The sequence below is a fragment of the Echeneis naucrates genome, chromosome 5, assembly GCF_900963305.1.
Source record: "Echeneis naucrates chromosome 5, fEcheNa1.1, whole genome shotgun sequence".
Taxonomy (NCBI): Eukaryota; Metazoa; Chordata; class Actinopteri; order Carangiformes; family Echeneidae; genus Echeneis; species Echeneis naucrates.
Genome location: NC_042515.1, coordinates 18,588,620 through 18,611,898, shown reverse-complemented (window position 1 = coordinate 18,611,898; position 23,279 = coordinate 18,588,620). Strand labels below are relative to the sequence as shown.

General features: G+C 43.3%; 1 protein-coding gene across 2 annotated transcripts in view; it reads left to right on the top strand.

Moving 5' to 3' along the window:
- The window catches only part of magi1b (membrane associated guanylate kinase, WW and PDZ domain containing 1b), a 121,148-nt gene that overhangs the window by 86,112 nt on the left and 11,757 nt on the right, over window positions 1-23,279 (top strand). The window contains exons 11-20 of one of the 2 annotated variants that reach the window (XM_029501213.1): window positions 479-598; window positions 2,971-3,156; window positions 3,360-4,016; window positions 12,663-12,694; window positions 14,502-14,504; window positions 15,072-15,318; window positions 18,449-18,540; window positions 19,270-19,462; window positions 21,064-21,287; window positions 21,345-21,438. In XM_029501213.1, the coding sequence (XP_029357073.1) occupies window positions 479-598; window positions 2,971-3,156; window positions 3,360-4,016; window positions 12,663-12,694; window positions 14,502-14,504; window positions 15,072-15,318; window positions 18,449-18,540; window positions 19,270-19,462; window positions 21,064-21,287; window positions 21,345-21,438 (1,848 nt within the window). Of the gene's footprint in view, window positions 1-478; window positions 599-2,970; window positions 3,157-3,359; window positions 4,017-12,662; window positions 12,695-13,211; window positions 13,257-14,501; window positions 14,505-15,071; window positions 15,319-18,448; window positions 18,541-19,269; window positions 19,463-21,063; window positions 21,439-23,279 lie in introns of both variants that reach the window. The other variant, XM_029501212.1, reaches the window with a different exon arrangement.

Here is a 23,279-nt window from a genome sequence, read left to right as displayed (position 1 = left end):
TCAGTGCCACAATGCCATAACAAGGTGATTAATCAAAGATGGTGCTCATTATGAAGAAATTGATTGCTCTATTGTTTACAATACCTGCAATAATTTTTTCACTTCAGGGAGTTGTGAAACAGTGTCAAGAAAGCTTATGAATGACTCATTCATTCTGGGTTTACATGTAAGCTAATTTTTCCCATGAGATGCAAAGCTGCAATTTATGTTCCGAAAGACATCTGGGAAGTTAGACTTTCTTACTTTTTGATCTCTTGGAGGGTTTTCTAAGAGCAGCAATGCTTTCACAGAAAATTTTTTAGCCCGCCTTTTATTATAAAATTCTCTAGCTTGATATGAAGCGAGTGGTCTTTGTACCAAATATTGCATCACAGTAAGGTAGGTCCCCGAGCCCTTAGTCCCGGTTTCTTCCACCAGTGAAGCAGCTGTGTACCCATCTAGACCCCATGTAGAGAACATGTGCTTCTTGCTGTTGCAGAATGGATCGAGGATTCAACAATGGCCGGAGCTCCTCTGGCCAGCTATGCTGCCAACCACCAGGAGACCTACAGGGACCCTCAGACAGGACCCACCGTGCCGAACGCGATGGGACAAAAACGTAAGTTCTCATATATGCAGTTAAATGTAATAAATGTAATCCCCTCCCCTTTTTTTCCCGCTGTGTTACACAGAGGGACTTATTAGGGGTTAAGCCCAATTCAGCTCTTAGTGTTTACTTAGCCTCCCTGAGCTGCTGCCTTAGGCCATGTTTGAGTTTTCATGATGGAGTAAAGGTTACGAATGGACAGTATAAATAAGCTCACTGTATAAATTCCATCAAATATTCTTCATTAGTAAAATAAAATCCATATCATTCATTATGTACAGTAGAAGTTTTTTTCCAAGAGAGCACTCATGGTGGTGTTTTTTTTTTTTTGGTGTGTTTTTATGAAGGCTCAACGAATGAAACGTTGCCAAGTGTACTGTTACTTTATATTTGTGCACCATCTGTGTTTACCCCTGGCCACATGTTGATTCTCATGGAACCTTGCTCATCTTGCTCATTTTGCTCCAATTTTTCTATCAAATAATGGCCCAATTTCACCCATCATTTAGGAACACACACACCTACGGTGTCTAGCCATTGTGTTGTGTGCATGTGAGTGTGTTTTTCTCCTGGCTGCCAGCGTCTTTTTTAACTGCCACCCACCAGCAGCTTGTCTAATTAGCCCAGCCATGGCAAAGAATTAACTACCTTACCCTGTCTCCCTCTCTTACTCTCCCTTGCTGCTCTGTCAGTCGTCTATTCCTTTTTGCCTCATCGATCTCTTTATTTTATAGCTCCCACTGGCCATTGTGCCAGCTTTTGTCTTGTTTCCCACGAGTGCCTGCTTTGGTTCGATTGTTGTTCTGTCCATCTTTGTGTCTTTCCATCCTTCCCATTCTGTGTCCCCCTGCCTACCAGCCTCTCCCGTGTCACTATTCTGTGCTGTCCTAGGCCTTGACGTTCTTCCGGAGAAAGGCGTCATTTGAAATCTCTTTATCTCACTCCTTGCTTTAATTTTTCTCTTGCTTCCTGGTCTGTTCTTACATCTTTGGATCCCTTGTGGATAGAGCCGCCATCTCAGCTTGCAGTTTTGTTACATCTCGCCTGTTCTGAAAAATGCTATTCAAAGGCATTGCTCACAAACACACAGACACAAGGACACTAACTGGGGCCAACTGTAATGTATTTTTCATTCATTTCATGTACGCCCTAGTGCTACTCTAACCTAATGTGATTCTGCAGTTCACCAGAAAGCACATTCCTCTGTGGTTCCATCTCAATGTATACTCCCATCTTATCCCCATTCACTGCCTTCACCTCACCATTTCAGTAGTAGTTCATTTTTATTAATTCATTCATTCATTCTGGTTCCGGGTCATGGGGGGTGTTGGAGCCAATCCCATCTCTCACTGGGTGAGTGAGGGGTACACCATAGACAGGTCACAGAGGAGGAGACAGACAAAGACCAACAACCACTCACACTCAGACCTACGGACAATTTAGAGTCACCAATGAACTGGAACATGATTGCTTTGGACAGTGGGAGGGAACCTGAGTACCCGGAGGAAACCGTGCAAACTCCACACAGAAAGGTCCCAGGCTGGGAACCAAACCCACCACCTTCTCATTCTTTTGTAGTTTCTGTGCTAGGTGGCATACATTTTGTGCATTAATTGACAATTAAAGCTAGTTTGTCCCTGTGTTAAGCTCAACTCTCTCATTCTGAACTGTGAATACTTCACTCCACATTTTTATTTAGACTGATGCCGTTTTATATCTTTCTCCTTTTTAGTATTAATGCTGCATAATGAGGTAGAGAAAGCAAGACAAAAGAAAGGAAGTCTGTGTAATTGGGTTTAGATTGCACTGTTTGAGTAGTTTTCATGACTTAAGAGCATTGTGAAATGTGCTTCGTGGATGTTTCTGAGTTAATTAAACCCTTACTACCGCTGTTGAATAAGATAGATGTGCTGATGGCAGTAGCCATTTATCAAGGTGGAACCCAACTTAATTTCGGATGCTGCTCATAAGGGCAGATAGAGGCATAAGGGAAGATAATCCTTCGTGAAAATGTTATTGCACTGGTCGCTGGGGTGGACAACTGCTTTTACCAGCTAATTTTACCTTTTAATAATTCCTTTATCAAACCATGTCCAATGCGAGCAGACCCCAAGGGGGCCTCAGACTCATCAATGCTAAAGGGGAGAGGTGGTTGAATCTTAGAAGAGCTGGCCCTGGGAGGGTTGGTTTGAGTCTTGATTACATTGGGGAATATCTCCATCTTTGAATGGATGCAATCTTACCTATTTGTTAGTTACCCTTCGAAAGAATTTAATTCAATTATAATCACTTGATTCTGGTTCATGGTCTGTTACCTGGGTGATCAGTAAACAGCAGCACTGTCTGAATGGTCTGAACTGAATGACCTGTGTTTGTTTGTCCAGGAGGGAAGCCTTTCTTTACCCGAAACCGATCGGAGCTAAAGGGAACTTTCATCAATACCAAGCTGAAAAAGAGTCGCAGAGGGTTCGGTTTCACTGTTGTAGGAGGGGACGAGCCAGACGAGTTCCTGCAAATTAAGAGCCTGGTTCTAGATGGTCCTGCTGCCCTGGATGGCAAGATGGAGACAGGTTGGTAGACTGAATTTCATGTAACAAAGAAGGAGCACTGCTTCATTTTATTTATTTATTTATTTTTTTATCTTTTTCTATCTGTTGATTGTTACACTGTGGGGGAAGTGCAGCTTCTGCAAGTAAAATATTTGTGGTGGGAAAAATCATTTTTCAAATTTACTTTACAACATCAAGCTAACTTCTTCTTCTCTACCTCTAAGGTGACGTGATTGTGAGTGTCAATGATACATGTGTACTTGGCTACACCCATGCTCAAGTTGTGAAGATCTTCCAGTCCATCCCAATTGGCTCCATGGTCAACTTGGAACTGTGCCGTGGCTACCCACTGCCCTTTGACCCCGATGATCCTAACACCAGCCTGGTTACCTCAGTGGCGATCCTCGACAACAAAGAACCCATCATCGTCAATGGCCAGGAGGCCCCTAATAGCTATGACTCGCCATCTAACCACAGCAGTCAGAACAACAACGGCTCAACCAATGGCGGGGCACCCCTCAATGGCCTCCCCCGACCTAACAGCCCCTCAGCTGAGGTGGCCTCTGATACCTCTTCCCAGCATGGCTACCCCAGCGACGTGGTCACCCTGGCTTCGTCCATTGCCACACAACCAGAGCTCATCACTGTACACATGGAGAAGGGAGACAAAGGGTTTGGCTTCACCATCGCTGATAGTCCAGGAGGTGGAGGACAGAGAGTGAAGCAGATAGTGGACTACCCTCGCTGCCGCGGCCTCAAGGAGGGGGACATCATCGTGGAGGTGAACAAGAGAAACGTGCAGAGCATGTCGCACAACCAGGTGGTTGACCTGCTCAGCAAGTGTCCCAAAGGCAGTGAGGTCACTATGCTGGTGCAGAGAGGTGAGTGGAGGGAAAATCTCTCTTTTTCTATTTTTGCTGTGTCAATACATTGTTTAATCGATTTGTATTGGAATTGATAAAAACCAGATGGAGATGGTGAAGCGATGAAGGGAACGGGTGTCAAGCTATGTGGCACTTACATCAATCTGTACATATGTTAAAGCAGTACACAACAAAACAAACCTTTAATCTACTTGATGCTGTTGACTAAAGAGAATAGGGTTTTGCTTTAGAGGCTGTTCCAACTCAGAGAGCTCTTTTATTGACACATATTTATTTATTCATGTAAATAGAGTTTGGAAATAAAAAAGTAATTGCATGAGAAGGCAAGCTAGAGGGATAATTATGATAGCAAAGGAGAAAGGGGAGGCGAAGAGAAAACTGGAATAACATTTGAGGATGTGACTGAAAGTGAAGCGGGAAGAGCATGAGGTGTTTGCACTGAATGGTATCGACAGGAAGAATATTATGCCTGTCTTGAAATGGAAAGGAAGTAGTAAGGGGGGAAAGTTAAGGGGGAGATGGTGGTACTATGAAAAGTTAACACAGGAGAGTAACCCAAGTTTAGTTGATGTTTCAGGTTAGCAACTTCAGCATAATTTTTTTTTTTTTTTGGTCATACACTTGTCCGGTATCTTTTTCAGGTTGTCTAATTTATTTTGGGCTTTTACTATACTTCACGCTTTGAAAATGGCATCAATTGTGCTGACATGCCTTTTATCCACCCATCTACTTTTCTGGCTTGCTATGAGCCTGTAACATTTTGCAATTGATAAAACATATTCAATGTCGGCTGGTCAATGTCAGTGCTGCAGACATAGAGTACCAGCATGTGAATACTGTTATTGAACGTGCAGAACTCTTCTTTTGTCATGGCTTCTGTTTGAAAATCGCTGTCGCACAGAAGCACTAAAAGGAAACAAAGCGACTGTGAATGGATGATAAAACTGTAATGATTGAATTTCAGTATTTTCCTTCCAGTCACCCTCAGACTCACAGACCTCCAGAGCTCTAAACGCACTGTGTGATACAAGTAATTGGACCATTTTCTCTGTCAGACAGTCCATAGCTTGCTTTGGGGCTTATTAATTCAAATAACTAAAAGGTTTTTGTGTATGTGTGTGTGCGCACAGCTATATTCTCAGTAGGGTTAAGTGCTCAGAACTGTCAAAGGAAATTGGCCAGATGAATGGCAGCCAAGTCACATTGTTGTCTCTGTCTTTCTAGCTGTCTTTTTCTCGACAGTGTGACTTCACCTTAAATTGTATCTCTGTCTCTTGCTTAATTTTGCTACGCTGCCTTTGTCTTATTTCTTGTCTCTCTCTCTCTCTCATACACACACACACACACACACACACACACACACACACACACACACACACACACACACACACACACAAACACAAAATTCACAAAACTGTTCCACTAAGTCCTGTATGACTTTTTTAATGGGCATTTCTTCATAGTATAAGTGTACACAAGCCCATAAACGGATGGAGCATCATGATGGACTTAATGGATTGTCAATAAAACAAAAGGCCGTTAAGAAAGGCTTGTGTAAACACCACAGACAGACAGATATGACTGTGCTAAAAGGAATGGAACTCAGCTAAACACAAAGGTATGGATGATGATAATACACAAGGAATAATGGAATACAATCACTAAATATCTTTAATAGTTGTTGTTTTTTTTTTTTAATCCGACTTTAAAAAAAGAAAAAAGAAAAAAAAAAAGCTATTCATGACTTTCAAACATGAAAGTCAATCGTAGCACCTGCCGGTCTGGTATTTCTGGCAGTTTAATAACAGGAGAAGACTAAAGTCTGCTCAATGTATTTTCACTTTAAAATGCTAGTTAACTCCAGAGGAGCCTGTTGACTCTAATATCCCAGCACAAAGAGCCAAGGTGCAAATTGGAGGAGTGCAGTGCCTCAAGATCCCTTTTTCTCCCCTCCATGCATGCAATCAACTCCATATTTTTTTGTTACCAGCAGAACAGTGTTTAGCACTAAGTAACAATTTTTTCAAACTGCAGCTATATTTAGGCAAAGCTCTTTTCCAGAAGCTTGTGTTCAGAAAACGTCTATTTGGTCTCCTTTGTTAAATGAATGAAGGGCATTTTTTTAGAAAAAAGATAATAATCCTCAAAGCAAAGGAACTAAATTCACAATTACCCAGCATGGTTTAGCATCAGGATAGCAGCCACACTTACATTTAGTCTGTAACCTATTCTACATCATGTATTAACCTATTTTAATTTATTAATTTTCAATTTTGCTTTGTCTTTAAAAATGTCATGGGGGACAAAAGTCAAATCCTCTCCAGAGTGAAAAGATGGCATTCAGAATTTTAAATCCCAAAAATATTATGTTTACCGTGATTAAATACACACAACTTAAAGTTCCTCACAAGAGAGAATGGCTTTCTAAATCCCTCAAGTAGTGATCTATTCATGAACCTGTTAAATAATTTTCAGGCTAATGACTAATTGCTTCAGCACCATCGTTACCTTGCTCTAATTACCAATGGTGCGTACACCATGGATGAAGAAATATCATTCAGATAGCATGTGTGGCATTTTAAAGGAGGGGACTGAAGAATTTATTTTATATGTCCTTCTTAATGAATAAATTAAAGATCAGATATCAAGGCTCTGCTGAAACGTGTATTTCTTCCTCCCGCTGAATTCCCACACATTTCCTCCGTTGTTAAGGTTTCCTCACTTTCAGTAGTTAATTTGTACAGACCCTATGTTTTCTCTTGCACCAATATCCCTCAGCTCCTCATTGTTGACGTGTGTTGTTAACATGAGCACACAACCAAACTCCTGAGAACATACAGCAAGAGTCTACGCACGTTTTTCTTCCTTACTATGCCGTGCTTACTGTCTTTTCTCTCAGCTTGTTTCACCAGTAGCAGCAAAGCATGCTGGCCTCTAATTGGAGTCCCTTTGTCAGCTTTGCTTATCATACACATACATCTTTTTCTCTCTTGTGTTCTCTTTTACTCTTGCTCTCCATCCATCCATCAAGAATCTCTTCCTCCCTGAGCAAACATCGGTTGTGAGTTCACACACGCATTGGTCTCAGTTGTTCGCAAACATGCCGTCATACATCCAATTATAGATTCTTTGCAGGAAGACCGTGGTGCAGTAAATGGTGGAGATCCACCCCTCTTTTAGGTTTCTATTCCCCTACTGCTAGGAAGCAGACCATACGCCCAAAGATCCACAGTGGTTTTGGGGCTGTGTGCAACAGTGGGCCCCCTCACCCTTCAGACTGTTTCTCACAGTGTGTGACCGTGTGTGAAAATGTGAACCTGGGTTTTCATTCCACACATGTAAATGTGCCAAATGTTGGACAGGAAGTTTGTGATTTGTGTGAATTTCACAAAAAAAGTCTCAACTTTCATTGTCTTTTTGAGTTACCTACATTAGCTTTTTTGACCCTTTTAAGCCATGTTAGGAAGGACCATCCTCTGGTCCAAAGGAAATAATGCCTTGGGAAGATTTATTACTTCAATCAAGTCTGTTTCATAATTTCTTCATTCCTTCATTTGTGTAATTACATGATTCTAATTTGCTCATTATGCCTTGCCTATCTTTCTCCTTCTCCCACTCATGCAATGACTTAATTCATTTTGGCCCCCGATGTCTTGCTGTTGCCCACTTAATTTCTTCTCCCATACTCTCCTAAAAAAGGGTGGAATTCTTACCGAGTCCATTTTGTAAGTGAAAACTTGTTTAGGTGAAGAAGTTTTGAAAAACTGCCTCACAATAGCCCAGCAGCTCATGCTATTATTCAGCTATAGAAGAAAGCAGCCCATTTGTCCCAGTGTGGATGCAGAGTTGCTCTCTACTCTTTTCTCTTTTTTTGTACCTGATTGTAAGGCCAGGCAGGTGTACCAATGAATGCAAGGTTATTGATGCCTGGCTGCAGAAACAGTTTGTAGCCATGTGCAGGAAATGGAAGGATAGATGGATCCAGTGAATGAAGGGAGTGCAAGAAAGCTGTGGATGGATGAATGTCAGCATCAGAGAGATGATGAAAGAACAGCACAGAAACCTGCACGATGCTTCACCCTCTCTCCCCCCCCCCCCCACTTCTTTTTCATGATTCATAAATCAGCGGTGTCACATTAGTCCCTGCCAGGCAATCAGGCCATGCTCTCCCCACAGAATGAGAGATGGGCCCATGTGGCCGGTGGATGGACAAATGGCAGGTTGAGGGACAAACACAGACAAGCTATTCATGAGTGTCAGTGTGTTTAATGAACCCCTCCAATGCTTTCTTTAGGCTAAATACACAAAGACATGTGAGACCTCAGATTATCTGCTTGGCGGCTTGGAAAACTCTGAAGCGTGTTCATCTACAAAACATCCATAGCGTTGCATATACCCCCAGTGTCTTTAAAGTGTAGTTTTCTGGGGACTTATTGCACCTTTGAAGACAGATGGGAAGTTAAAATTTGTGTTTTTCTTTTTTTGTCATGGGCATGTAGCTTAAAGACAGTAAAAACACTGAGCAGATCATTTTCACACTAGATGCCACCTGTCAAAAAGCACTCCATAGTGTTCTTTGACAACATAAACCTAGTTCAGTGAACTTGCATAACCCACATAAACAAACTCTGTTACTGGCATGCACCGTCATAAAACTCATAATATTGACAGTCTGGTCCACGCCCTTTAGAAAGAGATAAACGTTGATGATGGTTCACTGCACAGACCAATTCAGAAAATCAATTCACTGTATGGGCAGGAAGCATTGTATTTTCGCCCACTTCGCATTAAAAATTCTGCTGACTGCATGTTCCAATGGCACCATAACGAACAACAGTGCAGTCATGAAAAGCAATGATGGGGGAGCAGCCTGCCTGCTAGGTGCCTACGATTCACCTCTGCTCGTTTTTGGCTCGCTGAAGGCTTGAGTCAGTGAATCACTGCTTGTTGCACAGGGGTAAGCCGCGCCTCTCTCTCTTCCCAACAACCTCCCATTTCTTCACACCTCCATTGCTATTTGGGCGAGCCATAAATCTCCGCTTTTGCACCATCTTTTGTTTCTATGACAATGCTCTGCACATAGTGTGTGCTGTGGTCTCTTCTGGGTGGATGTGCAAGGAGGGGTTTTCACTCCTTTTTTTCATAAGCCATGGGAGCCACATTACAAAGGAAAAACCAACACCATGGTTCTCTTTCTTTCTTTCTTTTTTGTAATAGAGCACCATGGAATTCTCTGAAAGAGAAAGTTATGTGCTCCAGCACCTTTTTCCACAGAACTTTCCGCTCAGATGCTCTGCCTGGTCATCTTTACTGTCCATTTACTCACATTGTTATGCCCCTCTGTCACGTTTAATTTCACAGTTTACATACAGATGAATAGAGGAAGCTAAATAAAGCTGTACTCCACGGCGCTGTCACATCTAGGCTGCTGATGTGAGCCTTTCACTCTGTCAGTGTACAGTGGAGAGCTCCTCACCACAACAACCGTTGCTTGGAGACCGTCTGTCAGTTCCCCATGGTCACTAAGGCATTGTCGCCACAGTGACAGATGGACCTGCTTGTAGGAAGCAATCACTCCCAGCCGAGATTTACCAACATGAACACACAAGCACGCACTGAGGACAGACAACATAATCTACTTAGTAATGGCTTTCATTTAGTGACTGCTGAGCCGCCAGGTTGGTGCAACAGTTCCTATCTGTAGAAGGAAACTGTACAGCATGTTCACCTGGCGGTGAACATAATGTAAACAAGACAGTGCGTCTTGTCAACCGTAACCAGTTCAGCAGAATATACAATAAATCCAAATCCAAAAGTGCTGTGATAGCAATTTCTACTCAATTTGTCTTTCTTGTGCGCAAAATGTGTGTCACAGCTTTCAAATTAATAGTTGTATTTATACCACCACATGTTATTTCCAGTGTTCGCAAGAGTCCCACCCACAGGTGGAATGTAACCAGCTGTAGGGCTGTCATACAGAAAAATAAGTTCCAGAAAATCATGGACTTTTTCCTCAGGCAGTGGAACAAGATGACTGTTATTCTGTCAAACATGATACATTTTTTTTTTTTTTTTTTTTTTTTTTTTAACTGCAGTCCTCAAGTATACTGCATATTATTGTCGCCTCATTGGAATTCATATTCATCTGTTGATATATCATTAGTCATAAAAAACACATATCATACAAATGCAGTGCCCTGTGGCTTCAATAATCTATCTTTACTTACTACTCAGAATATATTGTTTTGCACAAATTTTCAGATTTAGTGCGCAGAATAAATTGAGCTTTGGTGGTTCAGTCCATCATTTTATTAGCTGGAGGCACAAAAGAATCAGACTCAGGCTGTCGGTGTGTAGGCCAGGCCAGATCGCCCCCCTGTCCATAACTGCCCCCCACCCCCCAGCTTGTATGTAATGAGGCCTGGATGTCACCCAACATCCACAATGCCTTTTGATCTGAGTGCTTGAAACACACAGCACACAAACTGTGGAGTTTCACAGATACACATACACGCCAATAAAACCCATATAACTGCCTTGGAGAGTGATTATAATGCAGACCTTTGTTAAAGCTGTTTTCTGCATTTCTGCATGTTTATTATTAATAATTTTCATTTAGTTTTTCACTATCAATTATCTGGCAATCGATTTCTTAATTAATAGATTCAGTGTTGATTCTGTTGAATGTCACAAAATAATTTAAAAGTTCTCATCGCATAGCCCAATGGGACATTTTCATTTGAGTTTTTAATGTCCAACCTACAATCAATAACCAAAAGATCTCCCATTTAGAAGCTGAAGCTTTGGGTTGTTGTCCTTGTTTTTCTGGAAACAATCAGTAGCTGATTGAAAAAGCTATCTTATTCTTTTAGTTACACTGACTCTAAAGTTGAATGGAAAATGCATTGTAAGACTGTAAGACCTAACTGGACTCGTCTGACTATGTTTGTTGTGTGCTCTGGTGTGTCCACCGTAAAAGCGTACAGGAGGGAGGCAGTGAGCCGGGACACACTGACAGCAGCACACCAGTTTCAGTGGATCAGTGAATAATAAACCTGTCTGACTCTTTGAATGACAGCATAGTTACCAGGATAGGGGTCTGATTTTGGCTATGTGCCCCTGAATGAATGATTCCCATTAGTAAAAGGTGAAAAGCAGAGGAGGTGCCTGAATGGTAGAAGGAAGAGGAGGAGGAGAGGAAGGAGCAAAGAAAAAGCTGCAGACGCACCACAGTTGGAGCTGTCAGCTGTGAATGAACCCAGATGTCTCGGTGATAAAGAAGACAGCTCATGTGCGTTTATGTATGTGTGTCAGTGTGAGATCTTATCCTCTGTTTCTCTAAAGGATTGACACACAGTACTGGCCCATTTTCTCAGATCAAACTCTCTAGTCTCATGCTTTACATGTGTTACACACCCTTATTGTATGCCAGAGGTGTGTGTGCGTGTGTGGTTTCTGCTTTAAAATATTTCTTAGTGAAACACACACGTATGAGTCTTACATTTCTCTTTGCCCCGTTCCTTCTCCCATTCTCATTTCCATAACTTCATACAAGTATTTATTTCATGCAGAGCTGCGGGAGGGAGTGGGGAGAGGGCTGCGATGTGCTTAACGAGCAAATTTCCCCAGCCAGATCCACACGGTGTTAGCGTTTCATTCCCACATCACACTTTTTTAGTGCACGGTGTGATTTTTCTGCAATGACACATCCGGTTACTGGTCACCGGCATCAAACCCGTCCATCACACCTTCAGGCAAACTTGTGATGATGAGTGTGCGCGCGTGCAGCTGCTGGTTGGATGTTTACCAGCATGTGGGTGCGGGAGGGAGAGAGAGAGGAAGCGGGGGTGATGATGTTGAGGGAGGACAGTGTGCGGTGAGGTGAGAGAGAGAAAGGAGGAGGGGGGAAAAAGGAAAAGACGGGAGGAAAGGGAGAGACGGGGAGGACGCCTCAGCCGCCTATAGATGTTGGAGCCTTCGACAGCGGAGCGCAGCGCTCAGCGGACGCGGGAAGATGGTCTCAGTAAGAGGGGAACTGACGGTTGCCTATAATTTAATGTTCAGTATCTTGGACTCCTTCTCCATGGGTAATGCTACGGCCGGGAACTCCGGAGCACAGCTCGCCTTCCTCCTCCTCCTGCTCTCCGCTCTCCTCTCTTTATCCTCCACATTAGTTGGCTCTCCGGGATCCTGTCAACTCTCACTTTCCCGCCCCGCGCGCGGATAGCCAGGGTCCAGAGAGTAGCAAACACACAGCCACCCTTCCCATCTCCCACCCCTCTCCCGGGGCCCGGTCCGACTCTTCCGCTGCGCCAGCCGAGCGGAGCGCTGGCCGCGGCAGTGATGCAGATAGATCGCTGCCCGCCCCCCCGCCCCCCGCCTCGATCCCCTCCCTTCTTTCCTCCTGAAGAGAGCAGCGAGCAGGGAAAGGAAAGGACGAAGAAGGAGATGAGGGCTAGATGAAACACTGTTTGACATTTTGGAGCGTGCTGCCTGTTTTGTTTTGTTTTTGCCACCTTTCTTCTTTTCTCTCTCTCTCTCTTTCTTTTGCATGCCTCCATTTTCCTGAACGTGGACTTCACACTGTAACTCTGTTGATAACCTTCTCCCGTTTTCTTTTCCCCTCTCGGTCTGCCTTCACAGGAGTGGCACCGGCGAAGAAGAGCCCCAAACTGGTAAGTTGTGTGTGTGTGTGTGTGTGTGTGTGTGTGTGTGTGTGTGTGTGTGTGTATTTCTAGCTTTCCTGTCGTTCCTACGTTTCTTATCTTAATGTGACAAAGGGGATATTCAGCTCACTCTTCCCTCCTCTCACCCCCCCCCCCCCTTAAGTTGTAACTTCTGCTGATGTTGCGGGTTTGTTTGCAGACATGGGATGCTGTACTTGTGTTGGGGTTGATCCTTGCTTGCAAGTCACATCTGTTCCTAAAGCCCCCCCACCCCACCCCACCCCACCCCACCCCACCCCTGGCCGGGGCTGGGTCAGGGGCTTTGAGGCACGCTGTGAGTCAGGTTGCCAACAAGCTTCTGATCGTATCGAGCTGGGTGCTAAGCTTGCTGTGTGAGAGTTGAATGTATGATCACAGCTGAGAGATGGCCTCATCCTGTCAGATCTGCTGCATTAATGGGATATTGGGGGGGTGTTGTTGTTCACTGTTTCTGACTGTCTCTGTGTTTGTCAATTTTGTTTTGCAGGCTGATTTTGAGATGGCTCCTCCATACAGAGATTACATTAGGAGGGTATGTGATGTCATTTAGGTGGGGCAGAAGTTTTGGGGAATGAGGTGTGGTGGTGCTGGTGCTTCATAGATGATAATGGTGATGGTGTGACTCTTCTGTTAGATAATAGAGGTGATGGCTAAGTTCAGAATAATAAGGACGTTAATGCTGTTTTAACAGGAGGATTGTTTGTATGAGATAGTGAAACAAACTACAGGCTGCTCTTGCTGTGATGCATGGAGGTGGCGGAGTCTGGTCCGCTCATGGCAAAGCAGAAATGAGCTGAGTCGGGTTGACGCTACAAGGATATGTTTTCATTCTCCCTGCCCCTCCTACCTTCACCCCCCTCCCTCCCTCCTTCCATCCCATCTTCTTCATCCTTAATAAGATATTGGAGCAGGAGAAACCAATGTATTAGACCAGTCCTGGAGCACAGAGGGAGAACGCAATGAATGCAGAAGGTCAAATCTAATAGATCCTTCAAGAGCAAGAGATTTGTTTTCATTTAAAAGGGGTATAGGATTTGGACTTTGTGTTTGTCAGGCTGAGAGAGAAACAAGACGTGATGCTGCTGCCTTTGCTAATAGAGGCACCATTTTGTTTGATAGAATATTAGTGACCAAGAAATCATTGTGCGTTCGGAGGGAAGCATACATCTTGATGTCTGCCTCTAGCATCAAACATGGCCTTCATTTGTAACCAATTATATGAATCCATTGATTTCCTTTTTTAACTTCCCCACAGAATACAATGAGTTGCTACTCAACACTAGTGGAGTAGGCATTCCAGCTGGAGCCACAGATCTGACTTAATATTTACGAAAGCGTCAAGCTTATTTTATGTCTAACAAGCATGATGAATATAAACATGAATTGCAGCGTTGTAGGAGGCTCATTCAGGGAGTAATGAGTAATGAATTTATTGAAAACATGGCTGCACTTTGAAGGCCAAACACTTTGATATTTGAGAACAGATGAGCCACTTAACTCAGCTGCTTCATGGTGTATTTTTGTCCACTCTATCAGAAATACTGGGAGGTCACATGATGTCTCATGCATTGTTTGTAGCACATCACTGCTATTTATTGTCAAGGTATTTGAGAAAAGATGCTCTTCTTTCAAGTCTTTACAGCAGTAAAAATTCTATAGATTTGGCTGGAAAGAAATACATTGTGACAGTGGTCCCAAAATGCAGCCTAGCTGTACTTACACTCAGGATTGCATGTGCTTTGCCCAGCTCAGGCAGCGCTCCCCTCAAATCCTTGAGCAGGTGCTTAAGTGGCCATGTTATTGAGGGGCCACGGGCAATTTATGAAGAGTTTTACATTTTGGACTGCAGCAGTAAAGCCCTCCTTTGTTTCAAATGCTACAAATGCTTTATTCACTGTGAATCTTTACAAAAATACAGCAGGAGATGCTGTTTCCTGTTAATACATTCCACTTTGTTAAACAAAAGGAATAGGTAATGCAGCCTCCGTAGTTGAGCCGCACTTTTTTTCTCTCCCACAGCTGAATGACTTAATCATGAGAAACCATTGATGTTTTTTTCTGCCTTTGTTGAAATCTTTACTATATGAAATGTTGGCTTCATTATTCCTTCTGTTGAATGAAGTAGCAACACAAAAGCAAGCCAAAATTCCTGTGTGTTCCTGTTTGTTGTTTCCAAAACATCAACCCCTGATTGCTCTTTACTTTTCCACTGCTCGGCATGCCAGAAGCATCTACTTCTTCTTGTTTTTCCCCCTGCCTACCTGTCTGTCACCTCCGAATTCAGCTTCCACGCTGCTCCACAGCTGACTGTTAATTGTCAAACAATATTGATCTGCTTCTCCAACAGCAGTTATCACGGAAGGACAGTCAAAGCAGCTCTCAGCATAGTGTTTCCAGCCACAGGAGCACCCACACAGACTCGCCTGTGCACCCGTCCCTGGCACCGCCTCTCAGCGAGAGCAGTGCGCCTCCACCCCCTACTCAGCCGCTGCCAGGCCTGCCGCTCCAAGACTCCCCGGCAGACGGCACCATCCAGAGAAAACCGGACCCCTTTAAGATCTGGGCTCAGTCCAGGAGCATGTATGAAAGTAGGCGTAAGTATTTACATTTTTGGTGGCAGTTGGATGAGGGCTGCATGGGGTGATTGGCTCAGTGGAGACCTTTGGTGTGTTTAAATGGTAATGGGGATGTAGGTGGTAAATTGGGATAAAACCCTGTCAGCCTTGGGCATGTAAGTAACTGGTTTAACTTCTCAAACCAAGGTAGCTCAACTCTTTTCTTGTGGTCCTATTCTGTATAAAGAGAGGAATGCGGTCTCAGTTTGGTGCTTGGGGTGTGATACATGGACCTCTGGAGTTCTGCAGAAAGCTACATTTCAATGCATATTGAAATAATCTGTTTGCAGTGAGTGTTGTGAGACACTTCTATTAGACCTTGTTAGTTTTAGCTAGGTGTACCTAATAAACTGGCAGTTCAGGTAAGAACCAATTACATGAAAATAGTCTAAATTATATCACATGTAGAGTGTAATTGTAAATACATAAAATTTGTAATAATTGAGCATTTTGGTTATTATTGAAAATTTAAATCGCTGGTGTAGCTGTACAGTCACAACCAGATTATGATTAGCATAGTAAAGCTCTCTGTCTTCAAATAATAATAAAAAAAAAATCCTATGACTGGAATCAGTCAAATTTGGCTTTAAATCTGGTTGGTAGATTTTTGGACTTGGATGAGGCACCTTTCCGCTTTGCTCAAGGTTTTTATTTGTCACAGAAATCTCTGCAAGATTTAATTTCTGAACAGTATAAGCAATTGAAGGCTCTCCAAACACCTTGGTTCAGTCCTTTTTAAAGCCACTAGATTCTGCTAAGGTCCAGTGCTGGTTAATGGCACCACTGACATGCTTTTACACCAGACTTCCCTAAAGACAGATGCAGGCGTATAATTAGCAGCAGTAGTGGATGTCAAAGAATTGCACATCCCCTTCCTCCATGTCTTGCCTTGCCAAAGTAAGCGGATAGCTCCAATTAAAAAGAATAACCCTCAGATCCACTGTCAAGTTACAAAAAAACAGGAGAGGGGAAAGAAAAAAAAAAAAAAAAAACACAGGTCTGCAAAGGCTCAGAAACCTCATCATCTAATCACTTTCCCAGGCACTAGTTGTCAAGGATTTTCATTATTTAGATGCCTATGAAGAAGAGCTGAATGTGGGCTCACAGGTAAGATACCTGTTGGCATAAACTTTGAAAGGACTGAGAGGACAATAGTGTTGGAGTTGAAAGGGAAAAAAAAATAATATAGAGAGAGAGTGGAAGAAGCCCAAACCAAAGGGGTCTAGACGTGTCCTCAGTATTAATAGGGGCTTTCTAAATTGGCTCAGCACGTTAGCACAATTACAAGTAATGCAAACAAACATAGTTTGGTCGTAAAAGAGAAATGATGACATAAGAGAAAGGACATACAGAGAATGACAGTGAAGAATCCTGACCCGTAACAGCAGGTGTAAATCCCTCACTTCATACGCTGCATTGAGCTCGTCCTAAAATCCTGCAGGATGCACCCTGTTGGGCTCAAACAGGAGTATGGCAGAGAATTTCGCCACTCGCCACTCCCTGTAATGGAAAGTGCTGTTGGGGTTAAGGTCTCCAAATGCACCATGTGGTGACAGTTTCCATTTGCAGAAAAAAAAATCCCCTTAAATCTCACTCAGCTTTAAACTGTTCTTTAAGAAGGAATGAAGCCAGAGAGGACAGGGAACTCACTCATCCTTTACTGGCCTTCATTTTCATTGTCTGGTTTAAACATCGTCCCAGTTTCATTTCTTCATTGTTTGAACCACCCGTGCTTCTTATTTGCAGTCTTCATTCACAGCTCTGCACAGGTCCGTCCATCTCTATAAAATATTAATCAATTCACACCCAGTTGCCATGCTGTGGGATTCACTCATGGATCTATTAATCGGCTGGAACAAGGTCCAACTGTGCAGTTGACCCTCCATAGCGCAGGTGCAGATTGCGACAGTTAGCCTCTGACTCCTCCTCTCCCAGTTCCTTCACAGTTACATTGTGATAGATTGGAAGAGATAGTTGCACTCCGCAGGGATTTTCACTGTTGACTGAAGGAACAGATTGAAAGCAGCCTGCTTATGCCTTCTGCCACCCTGCCGCCTCTTAGTGGCTTTAGTGGCCTTGGCAGCAGCGGACTGCGCTGCTGCAAAAGGAGATCTCACCGGGGGTTTATTTGGAGGTGAATGTTTGTCACAAAACAACACAACTGTGACCATACAAATGCATCCACACACCTGCATATGTGAATAAATATCCACATAGTTAAAGCAAAGGTGTGTGTGTTTCTGAAGACACACACATGCACGCTCGCCCTTCTCTCCCCTGGCTCCTAGAACCCCCAAGAGGCTTCCTTCATTTCCACTGCTACATGAACCATGAGCTGTCAGTCGCTGCAGTGCAATGCTTCTTTTATAGCACAGCACCTTTCTAGTGAATAGCATGCACACACACACAGATGCTTCTTTCTTTTGTGAACAAAAGTGGTCTGTGAAATAGCCATCCTCCACTCAATAATATATAGCCCATTCCACTATGTATACGCACCTGTGTTGGGTGGGTATGGGTGAGTGCTCCTGAATGTAGCAAAATGTGGAAATGCAGTTGCATGTCACACATCACTTCATGAAAGAAACATAGTCCATTCAGGTAGTCCACTCTCCAAGAACATGGCAAGAGCTCAACCTGTTCTGTGTTAGATACTGTGGTCTAATTGTTTCCAGTTGTGAAACCAATGAGAGACAACACAAGATGCTCCAATTTCTTTCTTTCTTTTTTTTTTTCCAAACCTGTCTTTCTTTGATAGTTTAGTTAGCTTTGCTCTTTACCCAAAATAGACCATTTTTATCTTTTGATTGATTGGCTTCTTTTTCTTTTCCCTGAGCCTCCAGAGAGATTGTTTGTGCAAAGTGCCATCTTAATGAAAAGGTTTGGAACAATTGGGAAGACAATTATTTGCATTATTTGATTATTGCCTGAGAACCACTGTGCTCAGGCAATCAAACCATAATGCCCCCACCATTGGGGGCATTAAGAACCCACCATTATCTGCTGAACATACATTTGACAAGGATTTTTTTCCCTGTATCGCTACAAGTGGAGGAACTCCCAATAGCTTTGTTTTGTTAATGATGTTTTGTTGTCTGCTGTTTTACAGTTCCAGATTTCCAGGAGCAGGACATTTTCCTGTGGAGGAAGGACACGGGGTTCGGCTTTAGGATTCTTGGAGGCAATGAGCCAGGAGAGCCAGTGAGTCTCAAATCTTTTCCTTCTCACACAGTCAAATCACCTGGTTCACTTTTCAATTTTTTCAATTTTCAGCTGACATTTGTATGAAATGTATAAGCTACAGCTGACAAGATTCAGTAACCTGGATGATGAAAAGGATACTGCACTCCCAGCACTAGTCGGAGCAGCATTTAGAGGCTTTTTTCACCACCTCAGTTTTTCTCTTCCTGCCATGTTGTTCTGAGCTTATTTTGCTGGACTCGAATTCAGATTTCTCTAACGAAGTTTCTCTATAGTCTGGCCAATATAGCTTCAGTCAGTCAAAAGAAGACAAATATCTATCTCACACATATGCACTTTTTTCTTCTCTTCATTCCTTTAGAGAGGTAGAGTTGTTTGTTTTAGTTCACTGGTTTTTGCTGGAAAAATTAATGATTTACCCTTGATCTTGCCTGGGGTGACTTCTGTAGTAGGCTGAGAAGAGCATATTACTGAGGTTTAAACTGTAGGAGATGTGGAACATGCCATCTTTAAAGCTGTGTTTCAGAGTAGGAGGCCCTTGAATCGCCCTCATAATTATTTATATGTCTGTGCTATTCTTTGACTCAGGAAATTGCAATCATCTTTTCCTCCATATAAATTACCTAAAAAGTCAGAGCACATACAGGACCTTTTGGCAGTCTTATCCATGCCTGATCTCTGTGCGCAGAAAACTCACCACTGTCACTCTCTGCATTGGCTGTGCTATAGATCTATATCGGCCACATAGTGAAGTATGGTGCTGCAGATGAGGATGGCCGCCTGCGGTCCGGCGACGAGCTGATATGTGTGGACGGCACAGCAGTGGTGGGCAAGTCGCACCAGCTGGTGGTGCAACTGATGCAGCAGGCGGCCAAACAGGGTCACGTCAACCTCACTGTGCGACGCAAAACCAGCTATGCGGGTAAGAAAAAGAAGGAGTGACTGGATGGAGCAGCCTAGCTTCTGACAGGAGAAGACATTGTCTATCTTGTCCCATAACAATTTAAAATATTTATGATGTTTGAAATCTTGTTCAGGACTTGCAAAGTGCAAATATATTACATACACAAGGTAAGACTTACAAAGTCAGGTTAGACTCCAGGTTCCAGTCCTGGCTGATTTGGTGACAGGTGTGATTCACTGCTATAGGTCCCTGAACCCTAGAGGCAACAGTCTCCATAAGCAAAAGAAGAGCAACCAGTGTGTTTGTTTACGGTGCATCCAAACAGAATCAAGTTGCTTTGATAAAGAAATTGGTGAAAAAAAAAAAAAAGCAACTTGCCCAGAGCAATCGCGATCTAATACTGCACACAGCCAAGTTGTTTTTTACGGAGCAGCAGAGCACAGTGAGGTGGGTTAGCTTGCTGAGACACTGGCAGAGTGCAGCCTGTTGCCTTCAACTCCAACATATCTCTTCATCCAACACCTCAGTGCTCACTCCCAGCAACATTTAAAACCAAGCAGCTGTCATGTAGTAAACAGAAATTTGTGAAGGTGTTATCACTGAGATATAATTATCCTGGATTACATGCCAGCCTAGCTTCCATTGAATCCCTTGTGCTTGTGAAGGAAACCTAAATCCAGTGTGGGACTGTCGGGCAATATACTCTACTATAAACGGTGTCCCTTATCATAAAGATAATTCATTTTGCAAACCAATTCATATTTTTTTCATTGGTGTTTTGATTCCACAATGATATCACAACCTCTACTGCCACAGTAAAACCTCATTCAGAAAAGCTCTCTGTACATTGCTCTCTGTACGTTTTTTTTTTTTGTTTTTTTTTTGGGGGGGGGGGTTTCCCAGTGATGTAATGGTAGGAAGCACTTCGCTGTCTATCTTTGCAAGCACCACCGCTCCATCATTATGTCCGCACTGCTCAGCTCTGCTCCTCAGCAGGCGATAAAGAAATACCCATAAATATGATGGAGAGGATGGTCAACCTTCGGCCTGATGACAGTGGCCAGACATTAGTGCATAGCTGCTCCCTGTCTGCCTCAGAGCGCTGTGAAAATGAGGCGCCATCCACAAGCAGCTGTACAGGAAATGAAATATCCAGATAGAACAGGCGGGTCACATCTTCAGATCATCTTTTGTTCAAAACAGATAAGAGATTGTTGGAGCGTCTCCTCTCTGCAAGTCGTGAACATGAAGCGGCTGTGGTCAGACAGAAAAATGTCAGTTTGTTGTGAGCCTTTTTTAAAATGTCTTTTCCAATCATGAAGCTGATGAACTGGTCTTTTTATGTAGCATATTATTCAGCTTTTTATCCTCCATTATCCCCTAGACCTATGTAATACTGGCTGGCCTTTTTTTTTTTTTTTTTGGTCTTTATCCGGGCTCTCCCTCGTCTTCATGCCATATGCTGTGACCGTTTTTGTCCCACCTACCCAGCCCACAATTTGCGTCTCCTCACTCTTCCCATAAATCTTTCTCCTTTGTCAGTCTCCACACTGGAACCTTTCCACTTCTTCAGAGTACATCTACATCTTTCTCAACTTATTCTCATCTGTCATCTCCAGTTAAAGCAGAGGGAGACGTGCCTCCTTCACCAGCGTCCTCCCACCACAGCAGTACCCAGGCGCCCAGCCTTACGGAGGAAATAGGGAAGCGGACTCCACAGGGCAGCCAGAACTCCCTCAACACCGTCAGCTCTGGCAGCGGCTCCACCTCTGGCATTGGCAGCGGAGGAGGAGGTGGAGGGGCGGGAGGCAGCAGTAACACTGTAGTTGCTGCTGCAGCTGCTGCTGCATCCTCTCAGCCCCCCAACACTAACTCCACTGCCCCATCCTCCACCTTGCAGCCCTATGATGTGGAGATCCGCCGCGGCGAGAACGAAGGATTCGGGTTTGTCATTGTGTCATCTGTGTCCCGACCTGAAGCTGGCACCACCTTCGGTAAGAGTAGTTTAGAGTTCAGAAAGCTTGCCCATATCATCAGGCACATTGCTGTTGACTATACAGGCAAATATTGAAAACCACACAGCTAATTATGAAATGCTCTCCGAAGCTTTTCTTCCTAGCATCACTGGAGTCTTTTGTCTTCCTGCCATCTTTATTGGCTGCATTTTTATCACCCGCAAAACCACTGAAGACTAAATAGTCTGACAACCAGCCCAGATTCTGCCTATTTACACTCTCACTAAATCAATACAAACACTCTTCAAAAGAAGTGGTGCTTCTATCTCATTTTTGTCCAAACCAGTCAAAGCAAGACACTGAAACCTTTTCTCGCTGCTAGACTCACAGAAGGCTTTCATAATTGATCACAAGTGAAGTGGGCCTTGCATAAGGCACTTGTATTATTCAGATGAACTTAAACGGCTTCTGCTGAGCAGGTTAGCAGTAAAAGCCTAATGACATCTTAATGAGAATGAGTGCTGCAAGCACGATAAACTGATCAGCATGAATAATGTTTATTTCTTTAAAAGGCAGGATCAGAGCGATCCATTGACTCTAAGCCCATTTATGTAAAGGTTATTTTGCATCTCTCAGCTTGTAGTGAATACTGTAATATCAGAGTCATCTAACCTTAAAATGGTTTCTCCGTTTGATCTCACAAATAATTCTGTTCAATTTAACTCTGCTCTTTACAAACTAGTGGTGTATTTTCTATCTGATCCACTCTCTGCCCTACTGTCGTGGTTTTCTGCCTACACACTATGGCATTCTACTGTTCTCCTTACTCTTATCTCTGTTGGTGTGGATGGACTGAAAAGACTTGAAAATGCTCTACTTTTCACAAAAGGGTACAGTTCCTTTACGCAGGCTAGAGCAGAAAGCATAGGCCAACAGTTAAATGCTGTTTGATCTGACCTGACATGTAAAATCTAATGGAAAGTCAATGGCTACATGGACATTTGAAATGGAGTTACTGTCTGCCTCGAAGTCATCAGCAGAAGCTGAGGGAGTCTGAAATCAGTCCACCTATGCTGGCTGTATTTGGAGAAGATCTTCATTTTGTTTAGCAATGCGACAGCACCCGGATCATCCTTTTATCCAGGTCACTAAACCAAATATTCATCAGCCTAGAATTGCAAAGTTTAGATAAGGGACAGAAAGCTCAGGGTTTGGCAAATTTCTACAGGAATAAGAGTAGTAGTGGAAAGGATGAATGACTTATAATGAAAAGGAAGGTGGAGAAAGATGGGAGGAATTGCTTGCTGCTTGTCTGCAGTGACTGATGTCAGACTGCAGACAGAGAAAGAGAGAGAGAGGGGGGAGAGAAACAGATACCTCAGGGTAGTTCGTCTCTGATGTTTGTTTGGCATCTCCAACTTTTTCCAGGTGCAGGTATTTGAGATGCAGACAACAACATGGTATATTCATTATTAGCTTTTCACTGCCAAGAGACTTTCAGAATTAATATAATAATGATACTGACTTTAGAAATGTGGAGCTTTAGCAGCTTAAAGTAAAAGAAGGGCATGAGACTGTAACGGTGGAGAAGAGACTCACTGGATATGGAGTTCAGCTCATTTTCTCCAATGATTAATTTGGAAAACCACTGTGAATTACAGTATGGCAGATTATCTCACTTCTCTGCAGAGCACATTTAAACCTGCCCTTCGTCTTTGCCACTGCTTGCATTTTGTTCTGCTATATTTCTGATCAGCTTCTCTCAGCGACTTTTGCTTGGCTGGCTGGTGGCTGTCAGTGAATTAACCCCAATCCTTCTGATCTTTTTTTCTCTGCTCCTTTCCCCCTTTCCCATCTATTTCCTTCTGTCTGTCTGAACA